Source organism: Panthera uncia (assembly GCF_023721935.1).
Source record: "Panthera uncia isolate 11264 chromosome B2 unlocalized genomic scaffold, Puncia_PCG_1.0 HiC_scaffold_24, whole genome shotgun sequence".
Taxonomy (NCBI): domain Eukaryota; kingdom Metazoa; phylum Chordata; class Mammalia; order Carnivora; family Felidae; genus Panthera; species Panthera uncia.
In genome coordinates this window covers 53,500,414-53,525,434 of record NW_026057580.1, presented here as the reverse complement: position 1 = coordinate 53,525,434, position 25,021 = coordinate 53,500,414, and the positions used below count along the sequence as shown (strand labels likewise).

General features: G+C 37.1%; 1 protein-coding gene across 2 annotated transcripts in view; it reads left to right on the top strand.

Moving 5' to 3' along the window:
- Positions 1 to 10,134: 10,134 nt before the first annotated feature.
- Positions 10,135 to 25,021, top strand: part of EPHA7 (EPH receptor A7) — a 170,298-nt gene continuing 155,411 nt past the window's right edge. The window contains exons 1-3 of one of the 2 annotated variants that reach the window (XM_049654009.1): positions 10,135 to 10,465; positions 15,007 to 15,071; positions 18,682 to 19,351. In XM_049654009.1, the coding sequence (XP_049509966.1) occupies positions 10,369 to 10,465; positions 15,007 to 15,071; positions 18,682 to 19,351 (832 nt within the window). In that variant the 5' untranslated portion in view covers positions 10,135 to 10,368. The remainder of the gene's footprint in view (positions 10,466 to 15,006; positions 15,072 to 18,681; positions 19,352 to 25,021) is intronic. The other variant, XM_049654010.1, reaches the window with a different exon arrangement.

Below are 25,021 nucleotides of genomic sequence, written 5' to 3'. Positions count from 1 at the left end.
TAAAATAAAATAAAATAAAATAAAATAAATAAAATAAAGTAAAGTAAAGTAAAATAAAATAAAATAAAATAAAATAAAATAAAATAAAATAATAACAACTTTTTATCAAAAGATGTCATGAACAGTTTGGAAGGCAAACCACAAAGTATGGCAAGACATATATATCTGACAAAGGATGGATATCTATATATATTAAAAACTCCTAAAATCTCTAACAAAAAGACAACTCAGAATAAAAGGACAATTTTAACAGACCCTTCACAAATGATGGTATTCTGATGTCCAGTAAACACATAAATGTATATTCAACCTCACTTGTCATTAGATACATGAATATTAAAACCACAGTACGATACCACCACATAGAGTGGCTAAAATAAAAATATGGGAAATATTAAATGTTGGTTAGTATAAGGAGCAACTGAACCCTCATACCTAGGTGATCTGATAAATGCACTGAAGAAAGAGAAACTACCCCAGGCATTTTAGGTTGAAGAGATTTAATTTGGAAATTAGGTGCCCACAACAACTGGTGAAAGTTTTTATGTTAGTTTTATATAATTGCATGCCAAATTAGCCCAAAACTCATCTTCTTAACAAAACCAGGATTTATTATTCCAGTTCCTGTGGGTCAGGAGTCCAGTGTCATTTATTTGGGTCCTCTGGCTCAGGGCCTCCCACGGGCCGCAGTCAAGGTTTCAGTTGGGACTATGGTCATTCAAGGCTCAACTCAGAGAGAATATGCTTCCTAACTCACACATAAGACTGTTTTTAAGCCTCATAAGATCTACTTTCAAGATCATTTAAATTTCTTCAGCTTGAAATGTCTAGGGTAGTTTCTGTTTCCTCAGTAAACTGTAACTTATACACTCCCTGGTCTTCACATACTATCTCTTCTGTGTGAAATTTCCTTTCCCCTTTCACCTTCGTTTATATGCCCAGGTCTTCTGTGCAACCCCCAAATCAATCTAAATTGCCAACCCTTCTAGAATGCTCTCCCCAGTCTGATTTACTGCTCTGAATATATCTAACAGAGCACTTCTGTCATTTAAAAGGCATTGTGTGTTAATTGTGTATATTTCTGTCATATACCATGAGGAAGACCATTATTTATTTTTGCATACCAGTACCTAGCCTAAGGCTAAATGATAGACTGTGCTTTGTAACGTGTGATGAATGAAGAGAAGGAAGAAATGAAAGAGGGAGTAAAAGAAGGAGTAAGAAACAACGACAAAAGGAAGAGGTAACTCTAAAACCAGGTCTTACTCTACTAAGTATAGTGATTACAACATGGGGTTTTATAATCTGAGGGATAGCACATTCTATGGTATCTCCTGATGTGGCAAAGACATTGCAGGCTAAACATAGAAGAAAATAATAGTAGAAGGGGTCAGGGCTGGAATAAAGGTTTGCTAAGGTTTGCTAAGGGAAATACCTAGATCCACAGGGGATAAAGGGGTCTAAGAAGGCAGGTGGTATTTATTGGACAATCAATAAATATTTGATAGGAAAAATGGTACTACATATAAATACTTGGGATCAGGCAGATTCAGAAAAGTGTAATAGGTGACAGGCAAAAAACGGCACTCAAGTGCGGTCAGTAGAGAGGCAGATGGCAGGCAATCCACATCAAGACGCTGTATCAGTAAGTTGAAAAGCCTAAGAGGTTAAGGCAAAGGGCTAGGCTCTAAGACAGGAATCCCATTAAAGGGGTGAGGTAGTGGGAAGTTTACTTAAGGGACTCATACTTATGGGCCAAGATAGGAATTTGAATACCAGATTTAGCAAACCAGATATAGACCGTGACTCAAGAATGAAACACTGGTTCTCCGAGTATATAACTCATTCTCCTTGAATTCTGCCTTCCTACGGCTAGTCTTAGTTTGGATAGAGACTAAGGTAAAAGCCGACTTGTTTTTACTGGGTGAAGAGAAATATACAAAGTCTCTGAGTCAAGTAGATCTTAGAAATGATACATTATATGTGGGTCTGAATAGGTGAATATTTCCAGATCTGTGTTTACTATTCCAATCAGATATCTTTAAATAAATAAACGTGGCAAGTAAATGTGACATTTACTTTTAACATTGGTATATATGCCTTACAGTAAGAGGCTTTGAAAACATTTTAATTTTGAATAACATATTGCTGGAGAATATATTTCGTGCTAAACTATAAAATATGAGAAAATCAATTATTTTTCACAATTGTACAAAAATATACACTACCATATTCAAATTTCATATATAACTTTAAAGATCTTTATACACATATCTCTAACACTAAAATTTATATGAATTTGGGGCTCCTGGGAGGCTCAGTTGGTTAAGTGTCAGACTCTTGGTCAGAGTTGAAACTCTGGTCATGATCTAATGGTTCTTGAGTTTGAGCCCTGCATTGGGCTCTGTGCTGCCAGTGGGGTGCCTGCTTGAGAGTCTCTCTCTCTCCCACTGTCTCTCTCCCTCCCGCTCACAAACTCTCTCTCTCTCAAAAAAAAAAAAATAAATAAACTTTAAAATTTATATAAAATTTATACTTTTATTAATGAGTCAAAAATGGATCTTTGTTTTTTAGCCTTAAACTTTATAAAAGACATTTAAATGGGTGAATACAGAGTATATTTTTAAAAATATTCATTATATTTTGAGATATTGGAATACATAGAACTCTAACATCAATCCTAAGCTTGTAACTGCATTTTTTTTTCTTTTTCATTCAGTATCTTTACCATCATGTTGTATAGCCTTGGGAACAAGTACAACCAGTTGAGTCACAGCTGTTATTCTGTAAAATGGATACAATTACTTTTTATTCGAAATGTGATGGGACACCTGGGTGGCTCAGTCACTTAAGAGGCTTAAGCATCTGACTCATTTTATTTTTTATTTGCTTACTTATTTATTTATTTTCTTATTTATTTATCAATTTACTTAGAGAATGCAGGTGAGCAGGGAAGGGGAAGAGAGAGAGAGTGAGAGAATATCTCAAGCAGGCTCTACACTGAGTTAGTGTGATCCCCAATGCAGGGCTCAAACCCACAAATCGTGAGATCATAACTTAAGCTGAAATCAAGAGTTGGAATTTCAACTGACTGAGCTACCCAGGTATCACAAGCATCTGGCTCTTGATCTCGGGTCAGGTCATGATTGCAGGGTTCATGAGATCAAGCCCTGCGTGGGGCTCTGCACTGACAGTGCGGAGCCTGCTTGGGATATTCTCTCTCCCTCTCTTTCTGCCCCTTCCCCACCCATGCTAGTTCTCTCTCTCTCTGTCCCTCTCTCTCAAAATAAATAAATAAAATTAAAAAAAAATTGATAGTCTACTGGGCAGTTTCCCAAAAGTACCTGAGGACATGCCCATTATTATAGTGTCTTTATTCAAATGTAGAAGGTAATTGTTTCCTCAAAAGTTTAGCTCAAAGGTATATGTAGACACAAATTGTTAAAATGAATACAGAGACGTGATAGTATAGAAATACTAGATCCAAGCTGAGATCTCACAAAGGGTACTGTCCTTCTTTACTGGAATGCAGGATACTTTATTCAGTCCCTGTGCTTGTGAGGTAGATAAAGTAGGTCTTTTATGGTTATCATCTATCCTTAAATGAGTCAACCTTTTGCCATGTTTTTTACATATTTAGTTTTACAGACTTTGCTACCAGAGCTTGCTTGTTAAAAGACTTGCAAGAGAGTGACTATCAGATATTAAAATACTTAATTAAACTGAGATTGACCTCAGTCATTTCATCAATCTAAAATCAACTAAAGAGTGTGTCAGGTGAACGCTACAGCTTTAGCTAAAGCAATGCATCTATAAAACCAAACGATGATAATAATAGTCCCATAGAATCTGAGATGGAGTATAAATTGTCATGAAAACTTTCTATCTGATCTAAGTGCAGAGGGGGGAAAATGAAACAACTTCGGATACGTTAGATGTTAAAATCATCATGCACACTGAATCATCTTGCAGTGTATGGTCAATAGTGTGATTATGAAGACGTCATCACTGTTGACATGGTTGAAATCAACACTGAGAATAACTAGCTAGTTACCTATATCTCTAAACATATGATCTCCTTATGTGTAAAAGGAAAATTGAGTCATAAAGGAATCCTGTTGATGATATCAGGTCTCTTGAGTATTGGGTTATGTTTTATTCACCTGTATATGCCTTCCCTGTGCATTTCTAAATATTTAATATATACATGAAAATCCTGTTTTTTAAAGTAAGCTGTAGGCCCAATGTGGGGTTAAACTTATAACCCCAAGATCAAGAGTCACATGCTGTACTGAGGGAGCCAACCAGGCACCCTGAATATCCTATTTTTTAATTGAGGTATCTGTCAGCATTCCCTCTCTGAAATATTATGCTATTTAGATTATGAATCTGTAATCAATTCGATCCACATAATTAAGGAGTAATATACTCACTTATCTCTTTTAAGTTGGCTTTTCCAACTTGAGAGGAAATCTAGCATCTCCTTCTTGAGGCTTTCTCTTCTCCATAAATAAGAATTCCTAGAAATTCAGTCCAAAGGGATGAGATTTTTTCCAAATGGGTAGTATGTTCAGTCTAATTTATTTTCATTATTGCTATACTATATAACTTCTAAAATCTGGCTTTACAGAGAATAGGTAATGATGCCTTACTTTACAGAACCTTCTCAGTTATGTTATTCCACATTTGAGTTACAATGGTACGATCTTTTTGTCCATACTTACATAATTAGTACAAACACCACATCTGGGATGCTGGCTTCAGAGGGCTTTTGAGAGTCAGGCATGTGTCTTCACCTAGCATATATGAAGACTAGAATTTTCTTTTCCTCACAATGAGCACTTCTTTGGGGTACTCCAGATCATTTCCCCCTTAGTTAGAACCATCCTAACATTTCAGAGCTTCTAATTTTGTTGAAACTCAAATGGGATTGGATTGGAGACTTATGATATCTCTCCTCTCAGGAGGATAGTTGTTTCATACAAATTTGCCCTCTTTCCACACAGAGAACAACACTGCACATCAAGGGGTTAGTATAAGGTGCCCTCTTCATCAGTATACACAATTTCACCCTTAGTCAGTGCAGAGAATACCCACAGTTTTATAATTTTATAGGTTGGGGATACTGTTCATGTATTTTTTTTTCTCTCAACATAGAAACTCTATTTCTAAATTACTTCAATACATAGAAACTTCTACTGTTCAGACCTTTTCTTAGACCTCCTTGAGAGTAGCCAGGCAAATTTTGAGGGAATTTCATTTGTAGTATCAACCATGGCAGAAGGCTAGGGTGAGAAGTGGTCTCTAAAATGCTCCTCGAACTAAAGAGTTCTAAGAACTTCACGGGACCCTTAAAACTCAGAACTATCAAGTCCAAGAAAACACTCAATCCCAGTCTGGCCCTATTTCCCAAGAAAAAAGACTTTTTGGGAGCTAAGTGGGTGGAGAATAAGAAAGAGAATAGTGGAGGTCTATCTGGAGACTCAGAGTTCCTCAGATATTAAGTTTTAAAAAACTGGAGCTAGATTTTGTGCAATACAATTCACCTTCTATGGTACTTTTGGAGCCCCTTCCGTTAACTTGGTCTCTATAGATTGAAAGAGGTCACAGAACATCTCACAAATTTTTATGAAGGCTTTCAGTCTGCTGGCATAGGTACAAACAGAATAAGAAACTCAAAAATGCCAATGGGGCAAATATATATTAATTATATCTATATAAAACTATATAGATATAAATACATATAATTATATATTTAATTTCATAATTACCTTGTCCTTATTCAGTGTGGACTTGATTGGCCAGAACACCCAGAGATCCTGGTGCCCCCTGGTGGTCACTGAATTGTCACAGATTTCCTTGACACCTAAAATACAAGGGTTTTAAAGAGCTAATAAATTGCAAGATGAGAAACTACGAAAGCATGTAGAAGTAATTTGCATAATTTACGCTAGTTCTATCTATCAGTGCATTTGACTTATGGCAAAATAAAATATAACTAAAAGAAAGGAAGAACCTCTTCAGGCAAAATCAAATTAAAAAAAAATAAATTCATCTGAAGAGTAATGGACATGTGTTAAGTGATTGTAAGTATAATGTGACACATTCCTCTGATATATTCACAAGTTCCTTTAATATTGGTCAAATAATAGAAGTTATTTGATTCGACACTTTGAATATTATAAATGGTTAGGAAATTTCCGAGTGACACCTTAGCAGTATTCAACCGGACTCTTATAATTTTGATATAATTTTTTTAATTTGTTAAACTGTCTTAAATTAACTCAGTCATCGCAGTTAAAGAATTATATTTGTTGTTTTCCATGACAGTATCAATGTATCTGACCTTGCAAAAATGAATGAACTTTTTATAAAGGCTCAAAATGTAGGCTTGACTTGTAATTTGATTCCTGACCTCTGACTTCCTATACTGTTGGCTAAATCTGAGGCTTACAAGAATAGGTGAAACCATGAGTATGTGTTTTATGAGCCTGGTTTATGTACATTTTTTACATTGGACTGCAAGTAAATATTTTATATTCACTACATAAATCATGCTAATGTAAATATGTAAATGATTTTCCTGCACAGTGGAAAGATTGTTTACATTTTGACTGAAATCACAAATAGAGAACCCAATTTTCTGTAATATCTATTAACTGAGACATAATGTTTCTTTTCTGTTTATAATCAGTTTCTTCTGCACAGTACCTTTTCTAATTCAGTTTAAATTACCCCTTTTTCTGTGATGAACTTGCATTTTCACATTTACCAGCTGTGAATGCATTTAGACAGTAAGTGCAAAAGTAGTAGGTTCAGAAACAGCCCTTTGATTTCATTGTTGTTGTTAACTATTTAGTTTGGCAGCCTTGGATTTGTAACATACCGAAGTCTCAGATTATACTTTATCCTCTAAAGGCATGTTTACCAGACGCATGTGAGCATGTGCACGCACACACGCACAAAACGGCTTTTTATTTGAAAATTCATGGAACTTATTCCCTGAAGTCATTATAATTTACTCTTAAGTTACTACTTCTCTCTTAACATCATAGAATACCTCCCAGAGATAAAAAGTGACATGAATATTAGTATTGAAGCATGTTAAAAAAGAGATAAGAGCTGTACCCTCATTTGGAATGTGTATCTTGAATTTGTACATTTATTTTCATATATGTACATTTATGTGTGATTATTAGTAGTTGGATAAAAATATGGTGCATAAAAATTGGGTATATATTCTTTGCATCTGAAAAGAGGTATTTTTCACCTTTCTACTATACATTTATAATAGCTGTTTCAAAAGAGGAGATATAAATGGAAATTATTTCCTTTTTTTACCTTTTATTTCAAATTAGCTAAATACATGTAGGCTACTCTATGAACTACATTACACAATGAATACATAAAAATTAAAAAAATAGTTTTCAGAATTTCTGCTTTGGCTCACATGTATTGATTGCATACATCATTTGGTATTGCCCAGAAAAATGATTTGTTTTCTAATTCATTTTACATACACACATCCATATACTTTCCTAAAAAATGCTGTAGAAATAATATGAAAAATCACAGATATGAAGCTAAAATAAACCATTTTTAAAGTGATAGAACGAAATTCACTATTTAGTGTTATTTTAAAATAGGAAAGTTTTGCGAACTGATTATTTTTTATTTCAATGGTTTCATGTACAAATAGGTTTATGTGCTTTGCTGTTAGCCAAATAGAGTCTATTAACAGCTTAAATACTAAAATAAATGCTGTATAATACTGCATAATGAACATTCTTTTGTTGACTAAGTTATTTACTTTTATTTAAATGTTATGACTTCTTTACCAATATACCTAACTACAAAAGAAAGAAGGCTGGTAAACCTAAAAATGAGTATCACTGTGCAATTCTGCAGGGAAAACTGTCAGCAGCCTGGCACATGTGCATTTAATGTGAAGCCTCTTGTCTCTAAAAATAAAAGCAAGGCTGCACATACCCTTATGTCTGACAGACAGAAGGGACACAACAAGGGGACTCCCTCTACCACCTACACTCATCAGAGTGAAGGATGTTACTTCTTTAGTTTCCTGGTTTAATGGAAAGTTATTTGTATTCACATCACTGAGTATTAGTCATTCAATAGATGAAAGGAATATTTTAAACTTTAAAGTCTACCTTGGTGTCACTGTAAGAAGTGGGGATGAGACTTGAGAAAGTGCTGAGATCTTGTAAAATTATTTTAATTATTAGAAGTGGATTAATATTTGTGGCTTTGTGGTTCTGAGATTAATAGTTTTATAGGGTATGTGTACAGATTTATGTTTTTAATTGTTTTACCTTACAATTTTTACTCTAAAGCATATGTTTGTGTAAATACCATTTGATCTTCCCTGTAACAAGTGCACTCTACATTTTTTTTTTTTTATTTTGGTCTCTTTTCAAGGTTAATATATTAAGCAGTTTACATTTTCTATGCATCCTTTAAAGGGCACTTAAGATGCTTTTAGATATAATTTCTAAAATATGTAATAGGCATAATGGCTAGGAACAAGTAACATTTAAGAAATAAACTACAGAAAGAAAGAGAAGTTAGAGAAGGAAATTTCATTTCTTTCTTCTTTGTAATTGCATTAGGCAAGTTAAAACTACAGGAGACAATTTACCAAAAAATAAAACTTAAAAATCTGGGGATGTGTCATCTCTGAGAAGTCTTTGCTGTAATACCAGAAACAACTCAATTTACTTTATATTTCTGTATAGAAAGAATAGGAAAAGTTTGGAGTCTCAGGCGAGATCAAACTTTGTGCCTATCATAAATAAAGGCAAATCATGAATGACAGATTTTTTAAAAAGGATTAAAAGGACAAGAAGAACACTGAACTCATCTTAAACATGTGATCAGGTTACTCTGTCGTGACATTTGAAATTGATGATTTGGCAATTAAGTTTTTAAAGTTCTTCCTCTTATATCACCCACCCCTTGAATTGCGAAGTGTCTGAGAAACTGCCTAACGGTGAACGGATTTCTCTACGATGTCGTCCTTGCTATTTTAGTTGGATGAATTCAACTGGGGATGTTGGTTGTACTTTTTATTCTCACTTTCCCTTGAAAGCAGTTTCCCTTGAAAGATTGAATAATAATAACCATAAAATTGAATAATTATTGGAAAGTACCAATTTGCGAAAGAGGTCTTGCTTTATTAATTTAATACGTGGTAACATTCTTCAAATTTAAGTGTAATTTATGCAGCGAAATGGGAAACGATCAAAATGGGGCAATCCAAGGAAAACCTCAGAAAATGATAAAACATATAAGAAAAGTGATACGGAACCTTCTAAAGGTTCTTAGTGTCCTACTTCACCAAACAAACTATTGTGAGATGAATGGGCGGGGGTGAGGAGGGCACCTAAAACAAAAGACTTCCTTTCTCCACTCCCTTTTCCTCTGTTTCTTTTGCCAGAGCTTGTTGCAAACTCTTGGAAACATTGTTTGAACATAATACATTTGGATACTTTTATTCTTCCAGGGACTGTGCCGGGTGGTGCCTAGCGCTGACTGCTGTTGAGTAACAGAAAAAGAGACGTATAAACCCTTCAAGAAATGAAAAGAACAAAGTTACCCGACCCGAGGAGGTTTTGAGTAACAAAAAAGTAAAAGGCACTTTACTTAAAGGCACAGCTTATTTCACTTTCTTGGCTCCGTGCTTGGTAGCTGAGAGATGGCTTGCATTGCCTCCGGTTTCTAAAAGACCACAAGGAGTACCGCTATACGTTACAGGGCTCTAAGTTGGGAGCGTTATTCTCGGATTGATTCTGCTCAACGAAAGCAGTGATTGCTAAAAGCCGAGTGCCCACAGCAGCACGCACCTCGGCTGCCTTTCGCGTCCTCCCTTTCAGAGCATCCAGAGAAAGCTGGGAGCTCAGAACCTGGAGGGAATCCTGGACCGGCAACCTGACTCCGCTCGCTGCCGATTGGCCCGCGCCCCGAAGCCCGCCCCCGCGGCCGGGGCGGCCTTTGCACCAGGACCCGCCCCTCGGCCCTGGGAATCGCCGCCTGGCAGGCCGGCTGTGCCTGCCAGTCAGCCCGAGTGGCGGAGGCTCTCTGCTCGGAGCTCCGCCCCCTCCCCCCTAATTGATATTATTGGAGTGTGGAGCAAGCGGCCGGTCTGCAGTCGGAGACTTGCAGGCAGCAAACACGGTGCGAACGAACAGGAGGGCGAAAAAATAAAAAAAAGCTAAACGTGGAGCAGCCGGCCGGAGATCGAGCAGGAGAATCGATGCGAAAAGCGCAATAAAAAAGAACCCACTTCGGAGCAAACAGCATTTAAAAAGCTACGACTCAACTGAAACCTAAAATAAAACCTGCTCATGCACCATGGTTTTTCAAACTCGGCACCCTTCATGGATTATTTTATGCTACATCTGGCTGCTCCGCTTTGCACACACCGGGGAAGCGCAGGCTGCAAAGGAAGGTAAGGTGATGGGAAAGCAAAGTTTGTTCTGACTTATTTATTTAGCTGTCTACCTGCATGAGCCGGCTCGTCCGCGGGGCTGCCGGCCGCGCCTCCGGCGCGGGGCGACCCTCCCCCGCCAGCTCCCCGCCCCCTCACCGCTCCGTCTGCTCCCGGCCGGCGAGCGGCAAGCGGGGCCACTCCGAACCGCCTCCAGCCCCTCGCCCGGGGCCGTCCGCCCGACGGGAGTGGGATTTCTGGCGCAGGCAGTCCGGAGGGCGTGAGCAGCAACGCAGAGCGGCGGGGTGGAGTGGGGTGGTGGGGGGATGACCAGCGAGCTCATCCTCTAGGATCCCAGGCGGGTCAGATCTCTTCCTCTAGAGCTCTGCTCTTCCTCCTCTCGGTGCTCGCCTCCGGTGGGGTAAGCTGCGGCCGGAGTTAGTCGGGGACTGGGGAGTGCAGCTTCTAGTGTCCTGGACAGCCCGGCGGCGAGCGGCTGGTGTCCCGAGCCTTCCCAGAGGGGCCGTGACTTGTGTGTGCTCCGAACGCTCGGGTTACTAATGAAGTGCTCACTGCGTCGGAGGAGGAGGCGCGGGCCTGCGGTTGGCGCTCGGCCGCCGGCGCGGAACAATAACGCCGCGGAGGTGAAGCGAGAGATCGGTGCGCGCCCCGCGGCGGGGACGTCTCCATTCAGCGCGCGCGGCGCGCGGATCCTGGCGGCCGCGCGGACAGCCGGAGCCCATCTGGCTCGGCCGGGCCGGGGAGGCAGGGGACGGGCTGGGGCTGTGCAACTAACAAGATGCCGCCTGGGCGACTAGAAGTCCCCAGCATCTGCCCGGCAGTTGAGTCGGAGCGGTCAGACCTTGCGAAGGACCTGGACCCTGAAGGCTAGTTCTGGATGAAGAGAGCAGGTTTCATTTGGGCGGCCAGATACGCCTGTATATGGTTATTTATTTATTTATTTATTTATTTATTTTTCTTCTCCTTTGAACCACTGACAGGGTAAAATACCTTTCGGTGCCTGTAGTTGGAGCTGGGGAAAAATAAATCCTCTCAATGGAAATGTCTTGCTTCTTGAGCAATGTCACAATCTCCCTCCCCCGCCCGCCTTCCCTGGTCTTCCAGACTGTAAATCTAAGGTTGATTTCCCGATATTTAAAAGCAGAATACTAATAATTACTTGTCCCCGAAGTATGGAGAATGGAGGAATCCGTTATCAGATTTAGGTCATCGTGGCGATGCGGGGGGGGGGGGGGGGGGGGGGGGGAGGGAGGGGTTTGTGTTAGATACTGGTTCTTGCTTCGTCTATCCCTGAAAACTTAGTGATTTAGTGCTGCCTTTTTTTTTTCCTTCTTTTCGCTCACCCCTCTTCTTTCACTTAAACCACACCCCCCACCCCAACGCCTTGTCCTACTTCTTGAGACAGCCTGACCTTCTGACCCCAGTTTCCACATCTGCAACCAGTGTTGACGCTGAACCCATTCACAGAAATTTTCAGAAAAAAAACCATGACTCTGGCTGTCGGTTACGCGTTAGCCTAGCAAGCGACGTCGGCCAGAAACACCCACCCATACACACACCAAAACGCACGTTGTTATTTGCACGACATTAGCGGTTAGGAACATTCAGTCCTGGAACCTTGTACTGATTGCTCCGGAATAGCGGGACCTGAGGAAAAGTTTGCACCGCCGCGGCGAAGCCGGGCGCGCAAGCTCACGCAGACCCGGCAGGAGTTTGAGCTATAAATAACTGCATCACTAGGGGGAGAGGTTCCTGCAGCCAGAATGTCTCGCTCGCTTGCTTTTCTCTTCTGGGTGCAAGATACGTGAAGAGGATTCTGATTCTAGGAGGCTGAATTCTTTAAATGCAGAAGCGAGAGGTTTAAAAGGTGGGCGGGAGGGCGAGTGCGCCCCGCTTCTCAGTGGTGACGCTCCCAGCACGCAGCGGCGATCGAGAGCTGCGGTTGTGGGAGCGAGCAAGCCTCGAGGGGCGCCGCGGCACCCAGGGGCGAGCGCTAGGAGCTGCGTCGCGCAGGTGCCAGGCCTCCCCAGGGGTGCCTGAGGGTGGCTGGAGGAAGATGAGGGACCTCCTTCCTCCACTTTCCTCAAACATACTCTCTGGGGAGGTCGGTTCCCGCTACTGGGAGCGCATGTATAAATCAGAGTCTGACTCTTGGAGGCGAAGTGCAGCTGCTGTTTTTCCTCTTCGTAAATGCCGCCGCCGCCGTCTCTCTCTCAGAGGAGACGCTTCCCGAAAGCCTCTCTCCTCCTCCCGGCTCCTTCTGGAGCTAGGGCGCCACCGGCTCCCTAGAGTGTCCAGGTCTGGCGGAGACGTAATGGATGCTCCGCGCGGCGGGCGCGCGGGTCTGGCAGCCCCTGCCCCGCCCCACTCCGCCGGGGGCCCCGCCCCGGCCGCCGCCGCTGCCCGCGCGGCCGGTGGCTGGCTTGGCCCGGGCGCGCCCTGCGTCTTGCCCCTTGCTTTTACCCCCCGCGCGGCAGGGCGCGGAGTCCCCGAGCCTGGGCCTGGGCGCCCCACGTCCGGGTCAGCAGCCCGGCTACGCCTCCGTGGGCGTGAGGGGAGGATGGCTCTCTGTGCTCTGAGCTGGAAGGCAAAAGCGCGCACTTGCGAGTTTGTCCAGAGAGCGGACGACACCGAGACACTGATCACTTTAGAGCTGCTTCTGATTAGGCGCTCAGGGGCTGGATTCGGTTTTGTTTTTATTTGTTAGTTTGTTTCCCTCTTAACTTGTTTGCGGCCACCACCCCTCCGTGGTCCCCGGTCCCCACCGCAGGCTGTGCTGAGGGGTAACAGAACCGCAGTAAACAATCATCACATTGCTTGTTTCACTCTCCAGAATGACTCTCGAAGGTCACCTGGGTTTAAAATCCACTTGTCTCTTGTCAGTGCAGAAGACAAAAATAATAGTGATAATAAATCATCTCAAAAGGAACCCGGAGCCCATGTTTGGTTGTGCTTCGTCTCTGTTGCTGAGGATAAAAACAAAATAAACTTTAAAAAATACTTTATATAAATTTACTAGTCCAACGATTTATTGATGTTCCAAGTGCGAAATACAACTGGGTATTTTGAAAGTGTGTTTCTTTCCCCCCCTTATCTAAAAGAGAGTCAAGTGTTTGTGACGACGTTTGTGCTTTCATGGTCTTCCCAAGAGTCTTAAGTGTAAAACATTTTTGCAAAAAAGTATCTCTGTATCTTTCGGTTTTCAGTTGCAGAGAATAACCTTGACTAGAGTGAAGGAGTTGAGCACATAGTCAATGTGTTCCTTTGTTTTCTTAGCGTAGCAAATTTCCATTACCTTTGAAATCTACTTTTTTCCCCCTCTAGTGATTATTTAAAAGTTCATATAAGCATGTATTTTATTTAATTCTAAGTTTTAACATTTTGCTGAGGTTGATGTTAAGCACATTTACAAACCTGGAAATATATTCAGTATTATTTCTGAACAAATTGATACATTTGTTAAAATGCTGTAGTCAGGAATATTTTTAAACAGTAAAAACTCATAACTCTGAATCAGTTTGAGCAAAGAGTGAATGCGTTAGGAGGGTAATTGTCTTAAAAAGCAATAAACCATATTGAATTGGAAGTATGATATATATATATATATATATATATATATATATATTAATATATAACATTTTAATACATTACTTTATGTTGATACTACCAGGAGCATTTGTTTCACATATATATAAATCTAAATGAATTGTTTATGCTTTTTGATAATATGAAAGTGGAATACAACTGTTTTTAAAAGTCAAGTCAGGAATAAAGTCAAGTCAGAGTTTAAATATACCATTTTGAGAATTAGCTAATGCTTTGAAATATTTGGAAATTAAAAAAAAAAATAGAAATATTGAAAACAGATGTTTGACTAACCCAGAAATATATCTTGTGAATAATGGGCGATTTATTTTCCTCATGATGACATTGCTTGATACAGTTTCCTGTTATATTAATTTTGGCTTAAGAGAAGACACTGTGTGTGGAAAAGTTTTTGAAAAACAAACTCCAATTCTCCAAGGCACGAGGAAAAACTTTGGGCAAATATCACAAATTAGTGACTGACTGAAGGCTAATAAGGAATTACATTTTATTATGTCCATGTCAATATACTTGACAAAATATGGAGTGCTCAGTGGTTTATAAAATTCTTTATAATATGTAATTACTATGAAATCAATATACCTCATATCATTTTTTTATCCTTACTTTCATGCTGCTTTTCAGTTTTTAGATTTGTTTTAATATTTTAATTGAAAAACCCCAAACGTAAAATGGTGTTGTAACATCTTTTCTCCCTAAGAAAGGGGGATATACTGGTATCAGGTGGGTATTCAGGTCATCATTCATTCACATAGATAACGTTATAAATAATGTTATTTAGATAACATTATAGATAGATAACATTATAAATAGATAACATTATAAATCTTAGATCATAAGTGATAATTATATAAACATTAGATTCACTTTAATAACTTTTACAAATTTGTTTAAATTTTTCATGTAACATTTGGAAATGAAACTTTCTTTTTCAGTACTACTGCTGGATTCTAAAGCACAACAAACAGAGTTGGAATGGATTTCTTCTCCACCCAATGGGGTAAGTGCATCTCCTTATAGAATACATATCACCATTTATTTTATCAAGAAACACAACCTTTCCCTTCTCCCCCTGAATGGAATTATTCATGTTCTTCATATTTACACTGTTTTAATTCCAAGTATCTTGTTCAAAATTTTGTGGTGTTACAATGAGACATTGAGTTCTTTCAGTAGGGAAGGTCTACTTAGTACTTGGGGAAATGGATTAAAAAAAATCTTATACCCATAATCTTTTGAGTTCTTATTGTGAGAGGAATTATATCTCAGTTTCCATGCTATAAATGCTAACTAATTACAGGGAACGTTTCTTTCACAAACTCACTTAAATCTCTTTAGTTGCTTTATACTTCTTAGTATAATCACTAGGTAGGTTGTATGTAGTTCTTTAAAACAGTATGTGATCTGTTTCTTCTTTTAAAAAGTTTTAGCATCTTTCAAAATATACCTTAAAAGATAACTAAAACTGTTATGTGCTCAATATTTTATGTTGGAATTTGGTGTAAAAATCCAAATTTTTATCATGTGCTCTCTGCTGTTATTAATCTGAAGTGATGGCAAAGCGTGTACATATTGTAGTAAAAATCTGCTATAACAAATATGAGGAAAAGGTGTACAATAAAAATCTATGAAAATATTAGTAAACCCTAAAAATATTCTGACCGTTGCATTTCACATATCTGGAAAGGTATATTACTTACTTAAATTTAGCTCAATGTCTTTGTCTTTAGGTCTTATTTTAATTGTGAGAGAGAACACATACTTCATCCCTTATTGAAGGAAGAGGCTCTGAGAAATGAGAGTATGTAGCTCGTTGTTACTTAAGTTGGTCTTTGGTACAGTAAGAAATCTGGAGTCAAAGAGCATGAAGTATAAGTGAGGATATTAAAAGTGTAACAAATTTTGCAAAGAGAAGAATGAAAGTCTAAAAGGGATTTTTGAGTATAAGAAGAACATAAAATCAACATGTCATGAACTGGAAGTCAGTTTAAGAATGCAAAATGTGAACAATGCCATTCTTAAATTATTCAGATTTTTCAGCAATTAATATTTGAGAGATTGTTTAAGATCATATTGCAGTTATCTGTATTGGTCAGATTAAAGAATGAAAAGTGACACATATTTTACAGATTAAATATAAAAAGTGCACTGACTTTAAGGTAGGAATGTCATACTTTTCTTGTAACTGGAATAGTTTCCATGAGTAAAATAATACACATTATAGGAAGACATTCACAATAAAAAAGAAACACCTTTCTTACCAATGACAGATGTAGCACATTTTCTACCATCCATCAATTAAAACAAATAGAGATAGAAGATGGTTTTTATCTCTAAGGAGAAGTAAACTGATGTAGGATTGTAATGATTATAGTATTTCATCAATGTAATATACAAAATGAAAAATTATGACTGTGTTCTCTTTGACTCAAATGGGCATTTTATCAGTCCAAAGTATCTTAACAGTTAACCCTACATATCTGTAGGAATCAATAGATAATATTAGGGAATGATGATTGACGATGTGTTTTATATATGAAATGGATTGGCTTGCATATGATTAAATATCTAACAGGAAATAAAGTGTTATTAAAGTATGTTTCTAGAAAATACTTTCATGAGTATACCATAAAATCACAGTATCTGAATTAAGACTTCTTTCCCAGTGGTGTCATTTGTAGAAATGATTGTAGTCTCTTAGAAAAGTGAAAGAATAAAACAGGAGTTGTGTTAAATGCATTTGTGTAGTCTCACTATTTGCTATATATACAATAGTTGTCCTGAAATTTTCCCCTCTGGAATACATTTTTAAATAAAAATAAAAATTAACTTGGTTTCATAAGTCGTGAAATTGATTTTTCGTACATACAACAAAGTAATATGATTGTTCTTGAAGTTAGAAACAAGAAACGTTGAGACATATATACTTTAATAGTAATTAGCCTTGATTTCTTCAAGCCGGGGAATTGTTAAAAAGAGCACATTTATCTTTGGAGCTTTTGATTTCTTGGTAGATATCATTATTAGCGTGACTTCTTTTAATAATTTCGATCTAACCAAGAGACTAAAATCTACCCACCCAAATGGATGAATTTAGGTATATTTGGCTAAGTGCCATTTAGACAGATTATAAGCAGCTAACTGAAACAAAGGGAAACATGCAATCATTAATAGTCAGAAACTCAAGTTGTGTTGAGTAAAACCTGCACGTGATAGTGGGTTCTTTGCTGCATTTGAGGAGCTTTGATATGTATAATAAGAATGTAGCAAATATATAATGTCATACAAGAAATTTCTGAATTACAGTATTTTGTTGTCAGTCATAGTTTTCTGAAAAACAGTTTCAAAAGTAGATATTAATATTTTAGAGTATTTTAATAAATTGATTCTCTGATCAAGTTTTACAAATAAAATTCATTGCCGCATGCTTATTAGTTTGTTTTCCTATCTGCTTTACTTGAAACGATGGGTTAAAAAGTGTATTGCTGTGTGACTTTGGATTTGAATACTAACATGTTTTCATATTTAGCATTTTGTAGTGGGGAAATGTAACAGGTAGATGATGATTTCACTCTTATGGTAGCCTAAATATAAAGTGGTAAGTTTTGTAATAATGGTAAGAAAGGACATAGTAAAACGGTCATTTTAGACTATTAAGACTGTTTTAAGTGCAATGAATTTATTTGCTAACCAGCAAATAGGTAGTATCATACATGGCTTACTAATCTTTAAATTGTTGCAAACTCTTCCAAACTCATTATTTTCCCTTTTCATGAAAATATATATTTTCTGTAGTATATATTACATCAGCAGATGAATGGACATTTTTAAATGTGCTATTTTTCCTGTCATAAAGCCTATTACTGAAGTATGATCCAGCATGCTGATTTGCCATGTACATTTGATTGTCTATTGAAAGCAATTTATTTATAAAGATGAATCATGCTTTTTTAACTACTTATTTATAGTTGGGTGGCATATGTACAATATTATATATAACGCTGCAATAAATAAATAGCTATGTAAATGTTACTGCCTTATATCTCATTTTGAAAAGATTGTAGAAGATTTCACATTATGAATATCAACATGTTGTGGAATGCTTTTACATTTCAGAGCACTCTTGGCATTTTCTTCCCTGTGTTTTTAGGTACTCTAAGTTTAACATCAACACTTAAAATGTCAACCGAGTTCTCAAAAATTCTGCCATGTATCCATATGCATATGCATTAAATGGTAATTTAAGTAATTGTGTTGTGCGCTTAGTCTATAAAAATTATAATCTCAATGGAGACTATAGACATAAGCAAACACGTGAAAAAGAAACACTAATGCACCAGCAAGCAGATATTAAACAAAATGAAATATTTATTGTATGTGCAAACAACGCAAGCACCCTGAACGATGTTCAGCCACCGGATGAAGCTGAGCGGAGAGTCCTGTATTCTCAGGTTACAGTGTTTGCCAGGGCCAGAATCTACCTAACTCTTTCAAAGACCACCATTTGTGTTGTGCTAAAGGTTCCTGGTTTACTGTCAAAATAAAAATGCTATTATTATTATTATTGTTATTTGCTGAATGACTGATCACCTTTTAAATGCATTTTACAGTGGGAGGAAATCAGCGGTTTGGACGAGAACTATACCCCGATCCGAACGTACCAGGTGTGCCAGGTCATGGAGCCCAACCAAAACAACTGGCTGCGGACTAACTGGATTTCGAAAGGCAATGCACAAAGGATTTTTGTAGAATTGAAATTTACCCTGAGGGATTGTAACAGTCTTCCTGGAGTACTGGGAACTTGCAAGGAAACCTTTAATTTGTACTATTATGAAACAGACTACGACACTGGCAGGAATATAAGAGAAAACCTCTATGTAAAAATAGACACCATTGCTGCAGATGAAAGTTTTACCCAGGGTGACCTTGGTGAAAGAAAGATGAAGCTTAACACTGAGGTGAGAGAGATTGGACCTTTGTCCAAAAAGGGATTCTATCTTGCCTTTCAGGATGTAGGGGCTTGCATAGCTTTGGTTTCTGTCAAAGTATACTACAAGAAGTGCTGGTCCATTATTGAGAATTTAGCTATCTTTCCAGATACAGTGACTGGTTCAGAATTTTCCTCTTTAGTCGAGGTTCGAGGGACATGTGTCAGCAGTGCAGAGGAAGAGGCGGAAAACTCCCCCAGGATGCACTGCAGTGCAGAAGGAGAATGGTTAGTGCCCATTGGAAAGTGTATCTGCAAAGCAGGCTACCAGCAGAAAGGGGACACTTGTGAACGTAAGTAATATGTGTTATTAAAATTCCACTTTGCCTTTTGTTCTATTTCAATATCAGAGCTTGTGAGTGATAATAGTTATTTAAACAAGTGAGTTTGCGCCACACCAGCCTTCCGATTCAGCAGATCTTAAGCAAAGTCACTACTGAACTATCAGTGATTCCCCACAGTGATAGTTGCACTAATGGTATGCAATAAATATTGGCAATAATAGCATTTGTTGCTAAGATTTAATTTGCCCTATGCTTGACCTAGAAGCCAACAGTTGCACGTTGCTCTATGAGATTTAAGAGAGGAGACTGAGCAGAATGAGGTGTGATATTAATCAGGATTCAGTGATAGGGTATTGCTCCTATTCTGAAATCTGTCTGTATTGTCCGAACTTGTGAGTAGCAGAAGAAAGGACGTTAAGGGGGCTGCTAACAAGACCTCTACTGGCAGGGCACCTACAAATACATTTCTAAACTTTCAGAATATTTTTTTTATAAATACTAAAATTTTGATACAAAAATCCTCAAATTTCACTTGATAAATCTCCGAGGTTACTTCTGCCAAAGCCGTGTTTCTTTTTTGGACTAAATATTAAAGCGAGTACTTTCCTGATAAGTCATGTTATAGTGGACCACATTTTTGTGGAAGTGGGCCAAAGTAAAGCTGTAGTTATTGTAATACCTCAGTTGGACGTTTTCTATGTTTTGAAACGATAACAGCATACAAATTAGTGAACCTTTTCCTTTGTTTTGTAAAACTGGATTTTCTCTTCTTTAGTATTTTGCAGTCATCATAATTGGCCAGTATTTTTCTACTTAAAACTATGTCACATGGACCTTCAAAATTGATAGATACTTTTCCGTTTGTGGATATCCTAAGTATATTCTATAGTTATGTTATATTATTTATGTATCTTTTAATTTATAAATTAGAAAACATAGTGCATACCCAGAAATAACTTTCTATATATTCTTTGTACTTCAAAGCCAACAACATAATTTTAATAATTGAAAATCCTAGTTTATTTAGAGGGGACTGGATCTAACAGTAGTAACTTGCTATGTGCAGGCACTCTTCCATGTGCTTTGTATACACTAGTTCATTTAATGAGGTAGATTTCATTATCATGTCTGTTTTACAGAAAAACAAAATGGCACTATCAAGGGTAAATTGCTTGTTTGTTAGATACTTTAGGAGGTTCTATCTGTCTTAGCTTAGAATCAAATTCAAGGCATTCTGATTCCAGAGCCTAAGCTTTTAGCAACAATATTGACCTGGCTTCTAACACAATCCAAGGAGAATCCTCGCAAATATTCTGTTTCATTGCTGAACTCAGATGTCTTGCTCTTAATAATTTGGTATATAAATTATATTATTTCCCCATAAAATTCTCATGCTAATAGAATATTTAAAGAAATATAGTTTAAAAAATATTTAGATCTGTGTTGTCTAGTACAGCCACACATGACTTTCAGGGTCTAAAAAATGGCTATTCTAAATTGAAATGTGCTATAAGTGTAAAGTGCACCCTGGCTTTCACAGGCTTAGTATAAAAAAAATAAAAAGAATGTAACATATCATTAGTAATTTTTTATGTTGCTTACATATTGAAAGAATCATACTTTAGATATACTGGGTTAAATAAAGTGCAATATTAAAATTAATTTTAATTGTTTCTTTTTTACTTTTTTTAATGTGACTGCTAGAAATTAAAAAATTTCACACATGCGAGCTACAATGTAGCTCGCATTATATTTCCTTTGGACACAATATTTAGATGGAGTAACTGAGCAAATATATTTTTCTATCCTGATTGAAGAGTTAAATACTTAATCGCTAGCATGTAAAACACCAAGGTCCCAAGCACTCAATTATCATCCATGATCTAGCTGATATTGTGAGGTGAACTCAAGGCAAAACAAACAGATGCTATAGGTTCAGGTCCTATAGACCAGTTTAGCAACTTCCTTTGATACCCTCCTGAAGGAGTCAAAAGTGTCTTATGATCTGTCCTCTTTCCCTATCCCTTACACTGGTAGAATTTCTTATTGAGGAGATCATTCTACAGGTTCCATGCATGTGGAAATCAAAAACTGATGAGGATTCGTCAGTACTAGTAGGTGGAATGCTAACCACTGGGAAATTATAGAAATATTCCTAGTAAACTGATCAATTCAGTGAAAGGCAGTGTTCTTATCGACTGGAAGTTAACAACAATTACTTAAAAATAACTTCAATAAGAAAATTTAAGATTATTGTAGTTTAGCTGTAAAAGCAGCCACTTTGAGTAGTTATACAGATTATGATGGATGTGAAAGTGGAATATAAACTTTTGTGCAATTAAAAATGGGAAACATAATAGAACAGGAATATACATATATAAATGCCCAATTAAATTTGTCTAGGAAAAATCTAGGAAACAACATTATAGTTCTGCTCTTTTAAGGCTTAAAGATTTTTGGAGAAAATTATTGTATTTTTTGAATCATTTTGTGTAATTTAACTCAAATGATTTCTGCATGCATTTATTTGTGAAAAACAAACAGGAACTGTTTGATTTCTATACTTAAGAATATAGGATTTAGTAAGAAAAGAAGTCTTTAACTCCAATAAAGACATTTACCATGACGAAAACACTTCCAATTTCTTCCAAATCGGCAAAATAATATCATTAAATGTGGTACTATTAAAATTATTCATATTTATTTATTTTGGTTTCAAGAATTGGAGCCACATTTGAGTAACAAAATCATTGTCACCTGCAAACCACACGAAGGTAATTGAAATAAAGTAAAATTACTTCACTGTCATCTACATTAATCGTGCATTGGAATAGGTGGAATTAGGTATTAAAATGAAGAGTTCATTAAAAAAAATGTGATTAGTTAAGATGCCTCCTTATGGTTCAGTTGAAAGTGTATGTGCGCACTGTTGTGAGTCAACTAAATTGTTTATCACATAGCTTTCTTAATTTTTAACCTTGGTGATGTTGACAAAGGAATTAAAGACCTTATACTTAACTATGCCACTATGTTCATTTGCAAAAACACTTCCCTTCTTGGCATAATTCCAGTGCATTGCTGTGAGAGTACTTGCCGCTGGACTCAATCCAGGCCTGCCTTTATAGTATTTCTCCTGTTTCCTTTCAGTGATCCTGTTAAGAGTTTGGAAACAAATTCCAGTTCCATATTGAGAAAAACTGAAGTGTTTGGGAGAGGATGCTAGTGGGTCCCTAGCCAAATGAGGGTAGTTAGCCACTTAAAGGCAAGTTTATCAAGGCACTTGGTAGAGTGGAAGTCCATGGTGATATTTGTTAGAGTAAAATTTGCAGTACGAACAACTGTGAAAACTGATCACAGTTTGGATCTGTTGATGTAGAGCTTTTTTTTCTTCTTCATGATTTTGAAAAAAAACTCTATTTTGGGAACCACTTGTTTCTCAATCATACTAATATATGGAAAACTTCTAATTCTTCGTGATAATGTTATTATGAAGACATCTCTTCAGTTGGTCAGCAAGCTTTTATTGTCAAAAAATCATTTAAAAGAAATTTACCATGACTTGTCACAACCTCTATGCAAACTAGAAGATTATATTATATTTTACATATATAAATATATTCAGAAGACTAATAAATTATATTCTGAAACATATTTTGAAATTTTTGGAACTTTTGTATAATTTGATTTCATTTAAAAAGTAGAACAGTATTTGTCAAAGTGTGGAGTGTAGTATTATAACTTGGATTTGTATGCGTGATGGGCAGTTTACAATGAACAATCATGTTCATTTTACTGTTTAGGTCTTATCACATTACTGAGTGGTGGAAAGTATTATTTTTTCTCTCTTTTAACATATGAAGGAACTGAAATTCAGGGATATTACTATGTGAGAAAATTGGGTAACAATCCAGTATCCTGTTTATCAGTTCAAGGCTTTTTTTTTTCCGCTATACCATGCTGCATACTAAAAATTTGTCCTGGGATTCAGCCAGTGGATTTTAGTTACTAAAGAAATGGTAGAACTATTCTAAGTAAGGTGACCATATGTCTAGTTTGCCCGGGATGATTGTTCTATTAACACCGCTTCTCTTTTGCTTTCAAAAGTGTGATGAAATGATAAACTATGATCAACTACATGGTCACCCTAATTGTAAAAAATCAATGGATGTAATGCAGTTTACAGGCACCTATATCAGATCATAGAGATGCAATCTACTTGCATTATTTTTATATTGCTTAATTTTCATTTTCTAAATTAACCCAAAAATTTAAGCACTGCCTTTAATGATTCTAATGGAAAGGGGAATTCAAATAATTGTAGATTTCTAATTTTTTATTATAAGGAATTTCCCTCATAGCTACTTCTTGGTATTTTATATTAATACGTTGACAGGTGTGTCATTATTTTATGAATGTATAATTTATGGGCATATAACATATATCATTGAATAAATTAAAACATTTATTCAATTTGAAAGCATTGGTAATATTAAAATCTGTGTGTGTTGATTATATTTTTGAAATCCATGTGTTTTTTCCACAGAAAAGTAGCATGTAATTTGTGCCATCCCTTTTCATGATAACAAATGAGGCTTTATAATATATCGTGTTTATCATCAAATATATACAGAAAAGTGAGATACACTACAGGGTTAATAGCTCAGATGTAGAGTCACAGAGTTTTCAAATTCTGGCTCTACAACATACCAGGTGTGTAAACTAGGACAACCTCTGTAAGCCTTAATTTCCTTAAGTATAAAATGGGGCTAATAAAAATAGTTCCTCCTGCATAGAGTTCTTGTTAGAATTGAATGAAATAATGCATGTAAAAACCCTAAGAATAGTATCTGGGACACAGCAAATAATCAATGAATGCTTGCTATTATCTTGTTATTAATAATGCAACAAGGTGTTTGCTAAGTAAAGAAATCTCATGGCAATGAGTGAATGAGAATAGATCTCACAGGCCACAAGTAGTTAAATATCCTTTAAGCCAGTAATCTCATGCCTGGTAATTTACTGAAGGAGATATTTCAGTGAAAGAAAAGAATCTTTTACATAACTGCTTCTTCCTCCAGCCATGTATGTGATTTGAAATTAGAAATAACCTAAATGTCCAAAGTTAAGTGTATCACCTTGATTGAACTTAGTTCTTAAAATATCAGCAATGTGATGTAGGAATTTTAAATTACTCTCTATTAATAATTTTGAATGAAAAATAAAGAGTAAAATTTTGTAGACACTGACATTTAGAATATGCAAGATATGTATAGGGTAAAAAATAGATACAAGCATAAATAGCATAATCAATGTGTCAGATTGGTGGGTTCCTGGGTGATCTTTTGTTTTCTGCATTTTTAAATTATTTGGCACATTAACTTTTTTTTTTTAGCAGTTTTAAGTTATGTGTAACCTGGTATTTCATACAACAGTACTTTGAATTGTGTCTTGAATATATGGGTTTTTTTTTTTAACGTTTATTTATTTTTGAGACAGAGAGAGACAGAGCATGAACAGGGGAGGGGCAGAGAGAGAGGGAGACACAGAATTGGAAGCAGGCTCCAGGCTCTGAGCCATCAGCCCAGAGCCCGACGCGGGGCTCGAACTCACGGACCGTGAGATCGTGACCTGAGCTGAAGTCGGACGCTTAACCGACTGAGCCACCCAGGCGCCCCGAAT